At 39.5% G+C, this 20222-nt stretch overlaps 1 protein-coding gene and 1 non-coding gene across 3 annotated transcripts; one reads left to right on the forward strand and one right to left on the reverse strand.

Moving 5' to 3' along the window:
- Positions 1–950: 950 nt before the first annotated feature.
- Positions 951–17009, reverse strand: SCAND3 (SCAN domain containing 3). Of its 2 annotated transcripts, none has more exons than XM_050788325.1 (4): positions 16916–17009; positions 8722–8869; positions 4249–5741; positions 951–3139 (listed from the first exon to the last, which is right to left on the reverse strand). In XM_050788325.1, the coding sequence occupies exons 2-4, from the start codon at positions 8825–8827 to the stop codon at positions 1223–1225; spliced, it is 3516 nt and encodes a 1171-aa protein (XP_050644282.1). In that variant the 5' UTR covers positions 8828–8869; positions 16916–17009; the 3' UTR covers positions 951–1222. The 2 variants fall into 2 exon arrangements, with proteins under 2 accessions (XP_050644282.1, XP_050644280.1); XM_050788323.1 differs by lacking the exon at positions 16916–17009 and adding an exon at positions 15752–16789.
- Positions 17010–18881: 1872 nt separating this feature from the next.
- TRNAQ-UUG (transfer RNA glutamine (anticodon UUG)) lies at positions 18882–18953 on the forward strand. Its single transcript has one exon. It is a non-coding gene; the product is annotated as a tRNA-Gln (tRNA).
- Positions 18954–20222: the final 1269 nt, after the last annotated feature.

Genomic DNA, 20222 nt, shown 5'->3' on the forward strand with positions numbered 1-20222 from the left:
CTACCCTGTCTAGGAAAAGATATTTTCTTCATGGATTCTGTCATGTTTTTATGCTAAAGAACCTGTCTTATCTGATTAATTTGCTTTCAATCATTTTAAGTGAGTTCACAGACACAAGAGCAGATGTTTGTGGCATTTTTCTGAATCATCTCCAAACAAAATAGAGGTTGTTAAATCTAATTGAGAAGCCAATAATGTCTGACTTTGTCCCAGAGCACCTTAAAGGCAATCAGCTCTAGCAAAATCTAGAAACCTTGTTAGTATGGCCCAATCGCCCATCCTTATGAAATCAGAATTTATCGGCCGGGCGCAGCGGGTCACACCTGTAATTCCAGCAGTTCGGGAGGCCGAGGTGGGAGGATCATCTGAGGTCAGGAGTTCGAGACCAGCCTGGCCAACATGGTGAAACCCCCGTCTCTACTATAAGTACAAAAATTAGCCAGGCATGGTGGTGGGTGCCTGTAATCCCAGCTACTCGGAAGACTGAGGCAAGAGAATCACTTGAACCCGGGAGGTGGAGGTTGCAGTCAGCAGAGATTGCACCAGTGCACTCCAGCCTGGGTGACAGAGCAAGACCCTGTCTCAAAAGAAAAAAAAAAAGAAAGAAAGAAAGAAAGAAAGAAAGAAAGAAATCAGAATGTATTAATATGAATCCAAGGTCATAACACCATTACAAAATAAGTGTTTCCTTCCATCCCACTCACACACTTTGTCTAAACATGCATCTACAAAACAAACTTAACATCAACTTCCAACCTAACCACTCTGGATCAGCTTAACAAACTTCATATCCTACTGACCTGTCCCCTGCATTTGAATTCTAAGCCTACCCCCTTGAATTCACTTCCCTTCACTGACCTAGTCTATTTCAAAGAAACCATCCCCCATCCTGAAGTTTTCCTACAATCTTAACGTGCTAATGAAATACAATAAGAAGACACAAGATATATGATCAAATGTTTTAATATCAACAGATCTAAAATTATATTTTAATAAATATGACAAATACAACAGGAACAATAAAGAATTATAAAAACTGTACAGTCTTAATTGAAAATATACATATAGGCAATTTATATAGAAAATTGCTGTTTCACTCATAACTTCATACTTCCATAACTGTAACTAGACAGAAAGTTTAAAGCGAAATAGCAAATTCCTCACACTCAATGCTTATATGCATACTTTGAACAAATACCTTACATATCAATATTTAAAGCTTTTAATGTGATAAGTGAGCTTGCTTCTTGCTTGTTAATTTGTCTAATCTAGGTTGGATTGATGACAATGCTACCCTCAGGGGATAATGTATATTTAAACTGTTTCTATGTTTTGTTTTAATAACACTTAAAGTAGAGAATCCGGTCTCACAGAGGTACGTTGAGGGAAAAAGAAGAAGCGATTTTAAAGCAATCTCAGCAAGCTCAGGATATTCATTTTTAGCTTTTATCCAAAATGAAGGAAGAGATGCTGTATTTTCAAAACTGATTTTCAATCCTTCATCGGTAGCCAGCTTCAACAACTTATCCTGTAGAGTTACAGTTAAATTTAAGTTATCTTTTGATGAAAGAAATGGATTTTGGATCCATAAATTTCCTATGCGTGGATCTTCTTTTGATGGAAAATAAAATTCAAAACATTCTAACAAATTTGTAAGATGTTCACTGATAACCGTTCGCAGATGTGCAATATCAAGATCATTACCTACTTCATTGATAATTGTTGTTAAATTATGAAACATGTCATAACAATCTGTAGAAATTCTGTTTTTCCAAGCTTCTAACTTTTGTTTTTGTCCTTCAACTTTATCTGCCATTGAAAAATAAGTTGCATTCTTCCCTTGCATAGAAGCATTAAGATCATTAAAAATACTGAAGATATCAGACAAATAAGCAAGTCTGGCTGTCCAATTCACATCTTTAAAAAGTTGGGACCAAATGGGTTTCTTGCCTTGCAGAAACACTAAGAGTTCATTTCGTATTTCAAACATTCTTGACAGAACTTTTCCCCGTGATAACCACCGTATCTCAGCATGCAGTAACAGTTGCTTATGATCAGCTTCCATATTATCACATAATAAAGAGAATAATCTTGAATTCAATGCATTAGATTTTATGTAATTCACAATTTTTACTATATCATTAAGTACACTATTTAGTTCAGCTGATATTTTTTTCATAGCAAGACTTTCTCGATGAATGAAGCAATGTGTTGTTTTACATTCTGGTGCAAGTTCCTTAATCTGGGTTACCACTTCAGAATGTTTTCCTGTCATTGAAGCTGCACCATCAGAACATACTCCTACACAAAATTTAAATTCCAAACCACATCTGTTAACAATATAATTCTTTACAGCTTCATATAGTTCTGAGCTAGTTGTGTTTGTAGGCAAAGAGGCTGAAAAAAAGAACTCTTCCTTTATATCATCATCATGTTCAAACCTCACATAGACTAAAAGAATTATCATGTTAGCAATATCTCTGCATTCATCAAGTTGCAATGAAAAATACTTTGCTAGTTTTATTTGTTCTATAAGTTGATCTTCCATATCATTAGCCAGTTCCTGAATACGTCGAGCTATGGTGTCATTGGAAAGTGGTACCTGAGCTACCTTCTTCGCTGCAGATTCACCCAACATTTCCAAGCAAACTTCTTTGATGCAGTCTTTCACTAGCGTCTCAGCAATTGTGTATGGTGTTTTAGACTTAGCAACCGGAAGTGCTACTTTATACGAAGCCCGCAAAGCACTAATGTTTATATGAGAAACGTTGAACACCTGCTTTGGTTGGCTTTTCAATTCACTACTCTTTCTTTCAAAGAATTCTTTCGGTTGTGAACTTATTTCTTTATGTTTTGAATATAAATGTCGCTTAAGCTTTGATGGTTTCATTGCTTCATTAGCCAGTACATCTCCACAAATAATACACTGTGGTTTTAGTACTTCACCATCAATTACAGCTACAAAACCAAACTCAATATATGAAGGATCATATTTCCGAGTGAAACTAGCATGAACTCTTTTGGTTCTCCCTTCTTCAGGATAACTTCTATTGGTAACATTTCTTTTATTACTACTACTGTGTTCAGAAAAGGCATGTCTTTTCTTGACAAAAAAGTCCAGTGAAGCTTGTTTCGCCATCTGAAATTAGGAATAAAAGTAAATAATATGAATTTTACTTTCCTCCTTTAGCTAACAATGTTAAACCACAAGTTAAAAACTAGACTTGATTAAAATAAAAAATTATTTTAAAGTTAAGTTATAAAAATAAATAAATGCCTATATTTTCTCAGTTTTATACATCTTTGGGTTATAGCTGATAAACTAAGCATAAAGTATCACAGGTTGTAATGGGGACCTACTGAGTTTGACTAGTGTGTAACTGCCACCACATGTGACTCACCTTGAGAGTTTAACGATACCTAAATTGGTCTATATTCTATTCGGTAAGGTAAGTCCATTAATCATTTGCTTGAATGTTGCAGTAATGTCAATTGCTATGTTTCTAAATACTTATGCTCAAGTTTTATACTTATTTCCTTACAGACTGGAGTTTTTATACCAGTACTGGTCTACTGATCACACTTTGAGTACCACTAGTTTAAGTCATGAGTAATCTCCATATTTCAAAACATTAACCCTACCTCATAAAGCCTACTGATTTTAAATTTTTTTGGTTCTATTTCATACTCTCCAATTAAATTCCCAAACTGAAGTCTTTCCCAACACAAACCCTTATCTTCCAAGCAAATTTATCATCCCCTACCCCTACAAATACTTCTTCACTTGATTTGAAATGTTTTTTCTTAGCTTACCCCCAACCCAAACTCACAATTGAAACAGAGAAACATTAAATTCATCTGTTACCAAATTCATTCTCTGTAGAAACATACTAGCATACACACTATTTATTCCCTCAATCTTAGCCTTCTCATTCTCCCAAGAAATGCGTGACATCAAAAAGGAGTAAGAGAGATACTATTCATCACCCCCAGAATAATAAAAAACTTAACTTTGTACGGAGATCCTGATAATGCATAATAAAAAAGACAGCATTCAAGGTTACAACTTTACAACTTCCAACTTGGGAAAAAAGAGAAGCACTAAAAGTAATTAGGCCTTCTTTGGGGGAAATATATCCAAGGTAATAAAAATGTGTTTTCATATACCTTGTCACACAACACTTATTCACAGTAAAGTGTAATGAGATTCTTCCCCTGCTTTCATCTATGGCAGATATGCAATCTTACCCAATCTCCTACTTTGTCTGGTGAAAATGGTGTCCCTGATGGCTTTAGCATTTTGGAAGGTTGAACAGGCAAACTTCTTTGAATTTCATCATGTTTCCTTTTCATTGTGCTGGTTTCATAGCAAAGGCTACAAGTTATTTGCTGACCACAGCCCTCAGTCTCATGTTGAGAGGGCACTCCACAAATTGCATGGATATTTCCATCACATGATATGCAACTATTAATACCTGTGCATTCTTTTTCACAGACTACACAGGATAAAAATCTTAGTCTCCTCTCAGGGGGGCTTTTTTCAGCCATCTTAGGAGTGACAGAAAGATTCTCTTCAATATCACTACTATCTGTTCCAGTCTCAATGTTTTCTTCATACTGGGCTCTTAAAGTATTTTCTAACTCTTTGTCAGCCTGATCTAATTCATTTTCTGTATGCAAGCTGGCAACAAGTTCTTCAGTTAACTGAGAATGGGACAAGCCCAGTTTAGCTTCAGAGCTAAATGTACTTTCACATGGAGTCTGTTGCATGCTTCTGTGATAGGGTTGATTTTGGGTCATCTGAATGAACCACAAAAATTCAGCCCAGTGTGATGAGTTGTTAGTTTGCATCCAGGAGAAAATTCTCTTTCGGATATCCTCAGTTTGTTCTGCAGAACTCTGGCTTTGGCAGGTCTGAGACTTCCCATGGACAATTTTCAATTCTGGCCAAATATTACTGAGTTCACTGACAACCTGGCTTGAAAATTCCCTCCCACTGTCAGATTGTAGGACACTGGGTGCTCCAATAATTGTAAATATATCTAAAAGAGCATGTGCAACTTCCGTAGGTCTTTTAGACTTTAATGACCGCAAAAAACTTAACTTTGTACGGAGATCCTGATAATGCATAATAAATTTATACTCCCCATCAGGATTCAACTGCATGTCTATAAGATCTACTTGGCATCTTGAACTAACTTCCTTAATTGGTTTTGATGTTAGAACCTTCTTGAGTTTTGAATTTTTCTGTTGGCATGGTTTACAGAGGGTCAGATATAGCATTATAACTTCTTTTGTGATGTTCTTGTATTTCGCTTGTAACTCTTTCTCCATGCGAGTACGTCCACCATGTCCAATGCTGAGATGTGTATTATGCAGAATGTCGAATAAGTCCTCACTGTGTAAGTAATACCGTATTTTATCTGTTTCTCCATTTACAGCCTCAATTAGCTTCTCATTTCCTTGTACAAGGATAACATCAAATCTAGCCAAGCGACGGTAGTCAACTGATTCCTTTTTCGCCTTAGCTTTAGCTTCTTTCACTTCCTTTATCAACTGACAGTACTTTGCTTTAGAAAATATCTTAGTATTATTACTTTTGTTTTCCAGTAACATTGCTAAGCTTCTGAAGAACTTTTCTCTCATGTTTTCTGGTTCAATTTCTGCTTCATTAGTATCTAAGCTACTGAGGTTATCATCACCCATGCTTTGAGACATCATGGAAAACCACAAAAATGACCCTAAAAACAAAGGAAAAAATCAATTAGAATATTCAGAAATATAATTTAAAATACATATATTGTCAAAGGAGCCAGTAGTGCTTGAGGTAGAAGTAGGGATTATGGGCACACAAAAGGGGATACCATTTTCTTTCTTTTTGAGACAGAGTCTCACTCTGTTGCCCAGGCTAGAGTGCAGTGGCACAATCTCAGCTCACTCACTGCTTCCCAGATTCACGCAATTCTCCTGTCTCAGCCTCCTGAGTAGCTGGGATTACAGGCGCACCACAACATTTGACTAATGTTTTTATTTTTAGTAGAGATGGAGTTTCACCATGTTGGCCAGACTGGTCTTGAACTCCTGGTCTCAAGCAATCTGCCTGCCAGCCTCAGCCTCCCAAAGTGCTGTGATTACAGGCATGAGTTACTGAACCAGGCTAGGAGGATACCATTTTGATTAAGGAATCCAATCTTAGTGGAAGGAAGAGCATGAATGACGAACTCCAGCCAGTAATAAAAAGTTTCACACAATAAAGAGTAGAAAGCCAGGACATGACTTTCCAGAGCAGTTTTCAGGATTGAAGCATTGTTTTGCGTAAAATAGGATGCAAATTAGCATTTATTTGTTTGTTTACTATGCAAAGACTTTTTTTTTTTTTTTTGGAGGAACCTCAGCAAGCCAATAATAGATTTTTTAAAAAATCTCCACACTACACATTTTCTCTTTTATTCAGTCAGATTAGCTATTACATCAACATTTGAGGAGTAAGTTCCAACCTGATATATTCATATCAGCTCCCTTTCAGGGCTATTAAGTACAAACTCAATAAAAATAGCTTCATTACTAATTTTAATAAGAGTAGTGGATGAGTCTAAATTAGTGAAAAATTTTTGACTTAATAAAGCTTATTAAAAGAAATTTCTAGAATACTCATAATAACAGAAGCACTAAGAATACTTCAAATTTGGCTAAGTGTTAAGAAAAAAACTATTTTGGAAAAAATAAAAAATAATAATTTAGAATTAGCATAACATCTCTAGATAGTTTTATAGTTGCTTGGAAAAATACTTTCACTCAAGTCAACATTATTTATACTATCAATTTGCATACCAAATAGTGAGACAGAACAAGGACTCCTCTTAGGGGCCTGTCAGCCACCCCTAACCCCAAGCATGGTAATAACAGAAAATCTTGAGTTCCTTCAAGGGAAATTCCACACATCTAACTATCTCTAAGAAGTAAACGAGCAACTTGAGAAACAAGAAGGTAATACCTTAAAACAACATCCAAAAAGTTAGTTATGAGATGTTCCCTATATTAACTAAAGATAACATCTTAACATATATCCCTAAGTTGTTTTTCAGAAACCCATACCTCCACCAAATGGATCCACTGGTCTGAAGACCTCAGATAAGGGGGAACTGAGGACTGAACTCCAACTGCTGCTTTGTTCTAAAGTTCTTCCTGTGGGGCCTGGAAGAAGTCACACCCACAAGCCAGAGCTAACCTTCTTTTCTGCTGATCCCAAATTTTTAGACAAAGCTTTGCCTCCTTAACCAATTGCAAATCAGAAAATCTTTGAATCTATCTATGACCTGTAAGGCCCTTGAGATGTCCGTCCTACCTTTTTAGGTCAAACAAATGTACAGTGTCCACATATTGATTTATGACTTTGCTTGTAACCTCTGACTCCCTTCTTTTAAAAAATCCTTACTTGCAAACCATCGGGGAGACTGAGTCTTAATTTTGAGGGGCCCAATTCTCCTTGCTTGACACTCTGCAAATAAATGCCTTCCTTTCTCCTACTGATATGGATGTTTGGCTTTCCTGTGCCAGGCAAGTGAACCATAGTTTGGTTCTGTAGCAGTAATGAGCCAGTAAATTTAAATCATCTAAAATGTTTATATTTTCTAAAACTAGGTTAAAATTAATGATATGTTACTGTGTGGTTTGGCCTCATTTAACTCTCAATTGTTCCAGTACGGCTTCTTTGATCATTAAATTGAAGCTCATAGTGAGTTTTCCTTTCCTGAAAATCATAATCTATTTATAACACAAGTTAGCCCTATAGCACTTTCTTCTTTGTTTTATAGGTAGATGCAAAAAGACTAAGTTTCTAAAGAAACAGAGATCACTTATTTCTCTAGTATCTTTCACATTATCTAACACGTTACTACATTGAGTGTTCAATAGAAAATTGTTGATTAACTTTATAATAAAATAACAATAATGGAAAGTGCTATCTCAAAATGTGATTGAAAAAGACCATCGTATGGATAGCATTTCTTTCCATGCTGATCCATTTTGTGCCATGCTATAGAACTAGAAGCATAGAAGGAAAATAAACAAGAATGAATCAGAAGAAGAAATACAGGGCAACGTCAAGAGAACCAGGAAAATATGAGCCCCATAAGTTTTTGAATCGATATTAATGTCTAAGAAAATTGGTAGGGCTGTAAGAGGAGAAAAACATTGTATCCATTTTACCTAACCCTTTTTAAACGGAAAAGATAGCTGTTCCAGAACCAGGCCAGACTCCGCCTCTACTACACATTATACCAATAACAGACCTTAGAACACTAATAAACATAGACTTCAGAAATTCCATATTCTAACGTAGAATTTTCAAATAGTATTTCCAATGTATACACAGTCATTACGTGACAAAAATCGTGGTCAGAGGCTACAGCAATGGGACCCAAGACTACACTGCCAAGTGCTCAGTATTTACATACAGAGGAATCTGATTTATCCACAGGTACTTACCAACTTCATTACAAAGTATCCATGAAAAATCTTGGGTTCAAGTATTTTTGACATTATTACCTGACTGCTTTAATTCAACTCCCTTAATAACACTACACTATACGGGTTGACTTTTCCTTCAACTATTAATACATTCAGTAGAAGCTGAAATGGAATGAGGTTTGGTAACTTTCAATACTAGACCCTTCACTCTCCCAAGTCTCACCCTCTTTCTTAGAACTAAATTATTCTCACCATTATCTTGAAGTGGGTGTGGCTCTGGAGATTCACATTCCATTCCATCTTCCATAGACTGAAGCTGGGTGCCTAAAGACTCCTTTGCAGAATCCAGAGGGGCCATTTCTTCTATAGAAGCTTCCTGACCATATGTGCCCTGTGAGACCTGTGGACAAATAGGTGCATTTAGTAAACAACATAAATAATTGTAGTTTGTCACAGTTAAACTTGTATTTTTCCATTAAAATAGAATGTAAGAAGAAAAAACATCAGTCTTTACTGAATTCTTAAGTACAAGATAAAATATGAAGAGAAATGAAAAATGCTGGCACTAATAAAGCCAGAGCCATACAACAGAAACTGATGTCTTTATAGGACAAGAGTTAAAATGCATCCCTTTGGTTTCTGTTTCTGGGAATAACAATGAAAGCATGTTAAAGAAATATCCTCTAAACTGTGATGACTAAAAAAATTGTAAATGAGTTTCAGAGTGGTTAATTAAAAGTAAATATTGGGCTGGGCGCAGTGGCTCACACCTGTAATCCCAGCACTTTGGGAGGCCAAGGCAGATGGATCACCTGAGGTCAGGAGTTTTGAGACCAGTCTGCCCAACATGGCAAAACCCTGTCTCTACTAATAATAATGCAGATTCACCAGGCCTAAGAAAATGTTCAAATGGTTCGAGGATTACAAAGTTGTTAATGGTTACACTTACTCTACTACATCCAGTTGGAAAATGTCCATGGATAGTGAATCCCAAAATTGCACATAAACCAGAATATTCTAAAAGGGAATATCCAATGACGTAGGAGGAGATGAAAGCCTACCTATTCTTAGAATATCATGTTGCGATTTAAGATTCTGTGTCACGCTCCTTTCCTCCAACTTGGACACCACATTATAAATTTATTTTCGCTGGGCACAGTGGCTCACGCCTGTAATCCCAGCATTTTGGGACTAATAAAAGGAGGCTGAGGTGGGTGGATCACCTGAGGTCAGAAGTTCAGGACCAGCTTAACTAACATAGTGAAACCACATCTCTACTAAAGAGACAAAAATTAGCCAGGTGTGGTGGTGCATGCCTGTAGTCCCAGCTACTCAGGAGGCTGAGGCAGGAGGATCACTTGAACTCAGGAGGCAGAGGTTGCAGTGAGTCAAGATCGTGCCACTGCATGACAGAGCGAGACTCCACCTCAAAAAATAAAATAAAATAAAATAAAATAAAATTCTTAAACTGTGCAAAGGACATTTCAAAAAATCAATTTTCTCAAAATTCATAAAATGGTTAAGCCAGTTCCCTTTGGTATGTTTTTCCCTTCTCTGAGCTTAATAAGGTATCTTATGTAAATTGCTTTGTATAATAAAATAGCATGCATTTCAATTTGCCTAAATGTTTGCATAACTGCCAGAAACAGAATCTGTGAAAGAAGGCCACCTGCTGTTTATAATTAAACAATGTATCAGTTCTGTAATGTTGGTATACACAATCTCAGCTTTTGGAGCAACTAAGAAACAAAATATGGATATGGTTCATTGTGTTGAATTCTTCACTGACTCTCCCCCACCCCCCATACACTCTAAGCACAAACACAAATCTAGCTTCTTGATTCCTTTACTTTTCCACCAGCTGCACTGGACCAAAATGGGTGGGCCTGGTCTTAGAACTGGGAGGAACTCCACCTCTGTCTCTACCACAGAAGTTTGAAGTGTACCCTGGGGGGTGGTAATAAATTACAAAACTGAAGTTACTTCAAACGACAGTCATTAGTCTTTCACTATTCAATTCCTGGGTTTGATTTTTTTTAATGCTGGAAAGAGGCTGAGCGCAGTAGCTGACACCTGTAATCTCAGCACTTTGGGAGGCCAAGGTGGGAGGATTGCTTGAGCTCCGGAGTTTGAGACCAGCCTGGACAACATAGTGAAACCTCATCACTGCCAAAAATACAAAAAATTAGCCGGGCATGGTAGCACATATCTGTGGTCCCAGCTACTCAGGAGGCTGAGTAGGGTGGATCGCTTGAGTCTGGGAGGTGGCGGTTGCAGTGAGCCAAGATCGTGCCACTGCACTCCAGCCTGGGTGACAGAGTGAGATTCCATCTCAAATAAATAAATAAATACAAATGCTGGAAAGAAACTTTTGGTTGTAATATGGTAAATATTGCTGTGTTCATTAGAAATGCACATATTTCCAATAAGTTAGAACACCTAACTTATAGTGGCACAAATAGGGGTTTATTTTTGTTACATAACAAGAAGTCTAGAAGAAGGTAGTTGCTGGCACCAACTCATTTATCTAACAGTTTTGTTAGGGACCCTAGCTGTCTTCATATTTCTGCTCTGTCACTTTTAACACTAGCATTTGGTCTCATGTCTACCATCACTTAATGGTCACAAGATGGCCAGATATCACATTAGTGTTTAAGACTGGAAGTGGGAAAAGGTGAAACTAAACTCATCTCCCCTATTTTATCAGGAAAATAAAAGCTTCCCCAGGAACCTCCTCCCCGAAATATGCTTATTTCTCCCTGGCCAGAATTCTGTTGCACAGTTAACTCTAGAACAAGGAAGCCTGGAAAAGAATTTAATTAGATACACTGCCAGTATGAACAAAACCAACATTTTGTCGGGAAGAAAGGAGGGTGGAACAGACACTGGATTGGCAGCTAAACATGTCTGCCACAGTGGTATTTCCCCTGTGGGGGAAATCACACAAAAACAAGAAAAATGAGAAACATTTATACAAACCTGATCTTCAACAAGACTAAAAGATATTTATAACTCTGACCACATTAAAAAAAAAACTATCAAATATGATCAGCATATAACCTGAACAATACCCAAGTCCTACCAGCAGCTACAGTTTTCAAAAAAGCTAGAAGGGGAAATTTTAAAGCAAGCTTGTCCATCTTGCAGCCTGCGGGCCACATGCAGCCCAGGACAGTTCTGAATGTGGCCCAACACAATTTTGTAAACTTTCTCAAAACATTGTAAGATTGTTTTGTGATTTTTTTTTTTTTTTTTAGCTGATCAGTTATTGTTAGTGTTAGTGTATTTTAGTGTGGCCCAAGACAATTATTCTTCCAATGTGGCCCAGGGAATTCAAAAGATTGGATACCCCTATTCTAAAGTAACAGGCATATCTTAAGGTGGGGGGAACCCTGTATTTGTTATTTAAAGCAAAAGGAAAAGGGTGTGCTGACTAGACTTGAGAAATTGCTTATATAGGCATTTGTGCTGCAATGTAACAGATGAATGTATTAAAAAACATGCTTTCTGCAAAACTGCAGAAAAGTGACAGGATTTATGGGGAAAATACGGTTAAAGGGTGGACTATTTTAACACCTACACAACTTTGTCACCAGAGCACTATTAAAACTATAACAACTCCCGGCTGGCGCGCGGTGGCTCACGCCTGTAATCCCAGCACTTTGGGAGGCCGAGGCTGGCGGATCACGAGGTCAACAGATCGAGACCATCCTGGCCAACATGGTGAAGCCACGTCTCTACTAAAAATACAAAAATTAGCTGGGCATGGTAGTGCATGCCTGCAAATCCCAGCTACTTAGCAGGCTGAGGCAGGAAAATCCCTTGAACGAGGGAGGCAGAGGTTGCAGTGAGCTGAGATCGTGCCACTGCACTCCTGCCTGGCGACAGTGAGATTCCGTCTCAAAAAATAAAAATAAAATAAAATAAAACAAACACTATAATAACGCTAGTAAAAATATAAGACGTTAATAAATCTTACTTTAAGTATAGGATTTTACCTTAGAAAGGTGATGTTAATCTTATTAGAAACAAGTGTGAGGAAAGGGCGAGGCAAGGGTGGAAGGATAGAATCATCAAAAATTCAAAGGTGGGCCAGGCGCGGTGGCTCACGCCTGTAATCCCAGCACTTTGGGAGGCTGAGGCGGGAGGATCACGAGGTCAGGAGATTGAGACCAACCTGGCTAACACGGTGAAACCCCGTCTCTACTAAAAATACAAAAATTAGCCAGGAGTGGTGGCGGGCGCCTGTAGTCCCAGCTACTCGGGAGGCTGAGGCAGGAGAATGGCGTGAGCCCCGGAGGCAGAGCTTGGAGTGAGTGAGCCGAGATAACGCCACTGCACTGCAGCCTGGGGGAGAGCGTGAAATTCTGTCTCAAAACAAACACACAACAACAACAACAATAAAAATTCAAAGGTGGAAAGATATAATCATCAAAAGTAAAGTGAAGAGGCTTGAACATTTGATGTTACATCCTTCCACCCTTGGATACAGTGATACTACAAGAAACATGATGTGGGTTCCGGTCCATCATCTTATTTTTACTTCTTTGACACTGGCTTATAAAAAGATGCCCAGTGTTTGCTGTTTTAACACTTTCCTTCTTTCATAACGAAGCTGTATATATGGCTCCAAATAGGACTTTATGTCATGAAGTAAAATCATGCTGCGTTCTGCATTGTAGTCATTATCTTTTATCCACTCCAACTGCTTCTCTATCATACTTGAAACAGAAGATAACTGAGCAGTGAAAAGCTCTTGGGATGCAGCTTGTAGCTTGAGGAACTGCATGTTCTTCTTCCTCCACACCTTCCATTTGTGCCTCAGCAACTAACTTGCAGCTCTTCTATAGAAAGATCCTGTATGTCAGACTGCAGCGCTCCGCATTATCCTCACTAGCATCTTCTTCAAATCCAGCCCCCTTTGCAAGAGCAACACAGCTTGGGTTGGTTTTGGAGAGCTCTTCTGAAGGCTCAAAGGCTTTGGAATCATAAATTAAATCAGGGAGAATTGTATATCACACCCCATGCAAACAGGCTTTTGTGAAATCATTCCAGGCGTCTACAATAATATCAACCATAAGTTTAATGTTGAATCATTTACATAATTCAAAAACTGTTAGGGGACTGTCACCCCCTGTATAGGCAATCAGTATCTTGAATGTTTGCTTTAAATAATAAGCTTTAAAGATTGCAATCACACCGTGATCAAGGGGCTGCAGTAAAGAAGTTGTATTGGGAGGTAAAATGAGAACTGTGATATTTGAAGAAAGCTCAGTAACTACTGGAGGGTGACTTGGTGTATCACTGAGAATTATAAGAATTTTAAAAGACAAGTTTTTTCTCTTGCAATGCTTTTTTTTTTTAATCTACAAAAAAATCACCTGAACGATCAGAAAATGTCTGCCCTGTCATCCAGTCTCTCTTGCTAGACATATAGTAGGCACCAAGGCTAGTCTTTACAACTCATTTTAAAGCTTATAGATTGGCAGAATGATAATCACAGGCTTTAGCTTTAAAATTCCACTGGCATTTGCACCCAGCATCACCATCTGTTGATCCTTTGTAGCCTTAAACCCCACAGTGTGTTTCTAGAGTACTTCCAGTCCTGCTTACTCCATTCTGGATCCATGCACCCAAATTCTCCACATATCCCCTTGAGGGCATCTGCTTCCAACAGAAACTGGTTTCATAAAAACTAAAAATCTGAGCCAGGGGATGGCCTTCTTCATCAATCTAATTTCTTAATGCTGGGGGAAATGTCTTTGCAGCTTCTTCATCTGCACTTACAGCCTTGTCTGCACAGTTTAATACTGTGGAAACTACAGTAGTTCTTGAAGCCACTAAACCAGCCACTACTTCCACTAAATGAAGGCACTTCTGCGGGATTTTCATCTTTTTTTCTTAATGTCTCCATACATTGTGATGGTATTCTCTTTAATTCTGAGAAACACTGCATTGGATTGCTTCCTTGTTTGGTATTCAATCCACACACTTAACAAATGCTCCATTTCCTCCATTTCCTTATGCCTTGTTCCAATAGATTTCATAACACTGGCAGTTGTTCCAGCTAGATAATTTTCTTTTATTTTTCTCATCATTGTCTCTAATTGTACATACATTTACTCCTTTATGCCAGTTGCATGACCAATCTCACTTTCTTTTCTTTCAAAATACTGTACAGTTTCAAACTTGTCTTCAATTGTTAAAGTTTTTCTTCTTTTATACTCACTAGCAGAAATTGTATCACAAGCACACTTCTGTGGCACTTGCAAAACCCTCTGCTTGCTCCTTTTCTGGAATACAAAAAAGTTTAGCAAAAAATACACAAAGATCGGAGGGAACAACGTAAATAGGCACTTCCGAGACAGCCAAGGAAGGATGGGGGGGGCAAATGGGAATTATGTACAGTATTGTATGTACTCAGGACTTGCTGTGCTCAGCTAAATCAGATACTTTGAATTCAGCCACTCCCACTTGGTGGCCCCAAACATCAACTTGCTGGGAAAACTCATACATGAGCCCTCACAATTTCAGCTTTTTACTGACTCACTTATGGCATACTGACCTCATTTTAAAAGATTCTGCATTCCAGAAACATGCGTTTTTAACAGATCAGACTGTATACATAAGTGTTCATCTTCTGAAACAGTTCAGATAAATGTATGAACAGTATCACTAAAAAATATAAGAATGTCTGGCAATATCCATAATGTTCTAAAATTACTGTCAAAGAAGGCAAATGTACTCCTTTAGAAACAACTCCATTGTAACAGCAAAAAGCTTTTAAAATTCTTCTAAAAATAATTTTGCGCTCAAAACATTTTACATACCAACAACTCTAGATACTGAAAAGAACCAAGGAAATCATGCAACTAGTATTTTCATTGTACAGATGAAGACATTAATGTTCCAGAGAAGGTGTAATATGCCCAAGGTTACACAGCTAATTAGTGACAGAGCCTAGATAGCTTCAAAAGACAGAAATTAAAAAAAAAAAAATACTATTGTATATTTCTTTAATCTCATAGTCACTACATAAACTATATTTTCTGGTAAAAAATAGATCAAGGTTTTCCATTTGGTTAAATCATTTAATTATTTGTATCATACACAAAGACTGTTATCTCATATGCATGAATCTATTCATCTACACCAGTGATCAAATAAGAAATAATGCCCCAAACCAGGGTTTGGAACCACCAGTGTGAAATTACTCCCTTTACTCCATTCTGGATCCATGCACCCAAATTCTCCACAGAAGATGGCACCTCCAATTTCTCACCTGCTGTCTAGGTTCATCAAGCTCCCTCTCCAAATCTTCCAGCAAAGTTACCACCTCTTCTCCACTCTCAGGATTATGCTCCCGCACCCAGGACTGGAGCTCCTCAGGCAGGATGGTCAGGAACTGCTCCAGCACCAACAATTCCAGGATCTGCTCCTTGGTATGTATCTCTGGGTTCAGCCACTGACGGCAAAGTTCCCGCAGTTGACTCAGAGCCTCCCTGGGCCCAGGTGTCTCCTGATAGCAGAACTGCCTGAAGCGCTGACGAGAGAGTTCCCTGGTATAAGACAAATTCCTAGGTAGGCCTGATTCCTGATCCCAAGTATGGTCTTCTTCTTTAACCTTTACTTTGATAATCTCCCCTTGTTCTTCTGGAGCCTGGCCAGCCAAGGCTGGGAAGACCCTGGAGACTGCTTCCATCCCGAGCTTAGACAGCTCAGGGAAAGGCTCTCTCCAGATGGGGTGTAGGCAAATGGGTGATTTTACTTGAGCTCCTTTTTTGTTCTTGGTGAGGAAAGTTTTTGATATAAGAAAACACTCAACACAGGACAACTACAGACTCAGTTTAAAAGGACCTGTTTACGTGACAACACAGGTCAGTTACTTGGGCAATTCCATTGAAAGTGAAGACATCCTCTGAAAAGACCAGAAATAGTGAGGACAGAACGACTCACTAAAGCTTCAGGGTCACAAATTGAGCGGCAAGATACTAGCGAGACAGAAAACTGAGGTTATGAAGGATACTTTGGCCCTAAATAAAGCCTGGGTATATAAGCCTAGGCAAGGAAACGAAGATCGGAGCAGCCTGGGCGAGGGCGGAGAGGGAGAGGGGCTCACAAGCTGCCTGGGGAAGAGGCCCGATTGTCGCCGAGCACATGCACCCTTCCCTCGGCCGCAGCTCCCACCTCTGAGGAGCTCAGACCCTGTCGAACTCGGACTAGTGGGTAGAGGGAAACACTCCACGGCTCAGGTGGCGGTTCCGCGGACACACCCGCAGCTGTGCCCGTAGGTTCCGGCCGGGCCCGGTGAGCCACGCTCACTTCCGGTCCGCTCTAGGATTCCAGGTGGTGCAGTCTTCTCACTGGTTGTGCAAACACCTACGGTACCAGTAATTCTGGAGAGGCAAGTACTCTGGAAACTACGGAGAATTAACTCCGGAATTACCTAGTTATCTGGCATCCCAGTGAAAAGAGTTTCACAGTGTGAGTAGTGCTGGCGTAGAGGCTGCTTGTCTGTGTTTTCCTGTCACCACGATAAACTACCGCTGGCACTCAGACCCGCGTTGCTCACCGCAGCGACCTGAAACAAAACGGAGAGGAGCATCCCTAAGGACTACCACGTCAGCGAATCTGTAGGCTCCTCCCCCGCCTTTCCTCGTTAATTTCGGGCCACTTTCACCTTTCCCTTTCACTCTAAATCAGACTTAAAAAGAAATGTAAGAATTAGTCTATTGTTTCCGTTTTACGGATTGGAAAACCAAGACCCACCGAGAATGAGCCTCAGTTGTTTATTCACGGAGCACAGAGCCGTGACTAAACAACTGTGGGGAAACTGGTCCCAGAAATCTAATAAAATCTGGACGGTTTTGATCCAAAATCTGGATCAGCGCCTAGCGAATCACTGGAGTGGAGTAACCAGAACATTCCCTTCAAGCAGTCACAGGGTTCATCCATACCTCTGGTAGCGCAGAGATGCCCCAGGAATATTTGTTGAATTGCTGCCTGGTTCCCTTCTCCATTCTCTGTTTCCTTCTGCTTTGGTCCTTATGTTGATTTCTCACATTTTGGCATTTCTGAGTAGAGAAGCTTTGAATAATCAGAACATTTCTTTCAGAAATCTCTAAAAAACAAAAACAAAAACAAAACAAAACAAAAACTTATGTTTAGGGTCCATGGATGGTCTTAAGTAAATCGCTAAACCTAACGAAATTGTGGATGAAATGTTTGTCTGTGTGCCTGTGTCATCCAACCCTGAAAGGATCATTTTCTCAGCCACTATTAACGTGCTGAATTTATCTTTTGTGTTTCCCTCCTAACCAACCTTTGCAGTCAGGGATTCTACTACCTTTTTCTCATTCTGCAAGGCAGTGATCTCTGCCATGGTGAGCACAGTAGGCAGTTAACATGGAGTAAACATGACTTCTAAGTCCTCTACTGACGAGCTTTACTCTTTTTTTTTTGGTTTTGTTTTGTAGATTTGCATTTTTTAAGTACTACAACAGTGATAGACATTGATTTAAAAAGTCAAATATTCAAAAAGTCAACATGGCAAAAAATGAAGTTTCTTCATCCTCAGTTCCATTTCTCAGAAAAATTCATACCAAGAGTTTGTTGTATGTACCTCCAACCTATTTCTAAAATGTACACATAAAATTGAGTACAATATTATTATGTACAAATATAACTGAGTCACAAGTATAACTCAAAATTTGTAAAACTTAAATCATACTAGACTACAATTCAGCAAGTTACTGGCCTTTTTTGTTTGTTTTAAATTTAAATCCTCCCCCAGAAACTGCCAAGCCGAGATGCGTTAGGTGTATCTATCCCATTCTTTTTAGTGACTGTAGAAGAGACTGTTTTGATAGATATTGCTAAAAGATTTGCACCCCAGAGAGATGTTTATCAGGAGTCTCGGTAAAGTGTGTTAAGATCCTTTCCTTGCACTGTGCTTTCCAAGGCCTTGGGAAGAGGTTGCTCTGTATGAAACGTATTTTGTAAAATTTGCAAAAGTATGCTATTACAATGAAAATTAGTTAAGACAGCTGCCTCTTCCTACTCCAGCTTACCCTCAGCTACATCATACAGGCCTTAGAGTACCCACAATTTTATGTTGATAACAGCTATTCTTTTTCTTAAAGAGGATTTTCTAAATTGTTAAGTTTCAGACCTCACAAATCTGCCCCGGTTGATTTCTGGAAGCTAATTTATGCTAACAAAAGCGCAGGAAAGAGTGCACAGATCTCCCTGAATTTTATTTTGCCAGTTACTCCTCCAGCAACAAACAGCTTTCCTATCAGCGTGGTCTCGCTGAAGCCTGACCTAACTCTTCCGGATTGGAACAACTAGAAGGTTTATTATCAAGGAGGTATTTAACCACGACTGTACATACCTAGTCTACTCTTGTGGTTGGTCCCATGGTGTAATGGTTAGCACTCTGGACTTTGAATCCAGCAATCCGAGTTCGAATCTCGGTGGGACCTTTCAAAGGTGAACGTTTTACAGTTCCTGGATGGCCTCTGAATGTGAGAAAAACTCGTTCCCCCGCTTCCTATCGAATTCCCTTCGAAAACGCCTTTGTGGCCGCGTGCACGGTATTGGACTCTCCCCTTCTATCCAAACACAAGTACCAAGAGCCTTAGTCTAGAAGAATGCTTTCAAAGCATATCAAATTCACTGGTTTGGAGACAAAGAGAAAGATGCTGCTCCGACTGACTTATGAAAACCTTCAGCAGCAACGTGGAAACCCAATTCCTCTGATGGAGACAAACGCTTCCTCAAAATTTCCTAGTGTTCGAAGCTCTCCTCGCTGCCACAACTAAGTCCTGCGTGTAAAGTAGCTGAGCCTTGGTCTCAGGCGTGGTTTTTTCTGTTTTGTTTTGTTTTTTTGGTTTTTTTTTTTGCTGTGGACCTCGCGCCCCGGGTTACTTCTCGCCCCTTTTCCCCATCCCCCATCTCGATGACACAATTCACCCTCATCTGCTTTCTGTAGTCGCCTGTCCTTAGTCTCACCGCTCACCCCGACTGCAACGTCTGGAAATCCTTTCAAAGCCAGCAGCCCCGGAGGGCTCGGGTCCCTGGTATGCACGGCGTCAGGCCTTCCAGCCGGAGAGAAAAACTCACCTCGGGACCGGACCCTGGCCTCGCCGCGCCGGGAGCTGGCATTCCCAATTCAGGACCATACACGGTGGAGGGGTCCTACAACTTGTGTGGGAGACAAGGGAGATGAGGGTAAAACGACCTCTGCCTTCGGCCGTTCGCCTGGCATCTCGCCTCTTCAGCTCCTAGTGCCAGGGTGAAAGGAGGGGACTCCCTGACCGAGTCCTCCCCAGACACTACCAAACACTCGGTCCGAAGCACCCGGGAAAACAGTCCCTTGGAGCTGAAGGTCAAGAACAGAAAATGTACCCGCTATCTCGCCTCCCCGAACTCTGTGTGTAGACCAGGATAGAATTGGAGATAGAGTTGATGAAACCTGGAAGGTCCGGAAAATTCCTGATGGACACTCATTTAGCTGTTAGAATGAGGTGGGAAATGTGAGGTGGCAAGGTGAGGGAAATATGTGCCCTAGAGGACAGAGAGGACAAGAACTAAATTAGAAACAAGTATTTATGTTTCGTACAAATTAATCTCTTCTATGATGTAAAGGCAACCTTTAAATCCAATTCTTTATTTTCAGATTTCTTTCTTCGACATTTTGATTTTCTCATACATACCTAAAAACCAAGTCAAATCCTACTTTCACCAAGTCC

This window comes from Macaca thibetana, chromosome 4 (genome assembly GCF_024542745.1).
Source record: "Macaca thibetana thibetana isolate TM-01 chromosome 4, ASM2454274v1, whole genome shotgun sequence".
NCBI classification, from domain to species: Eukaryota; Metazoa; Chordata; class Mammalia; order Primates; family Cercopithecidae; genus Macaca; species Macaca thibetana.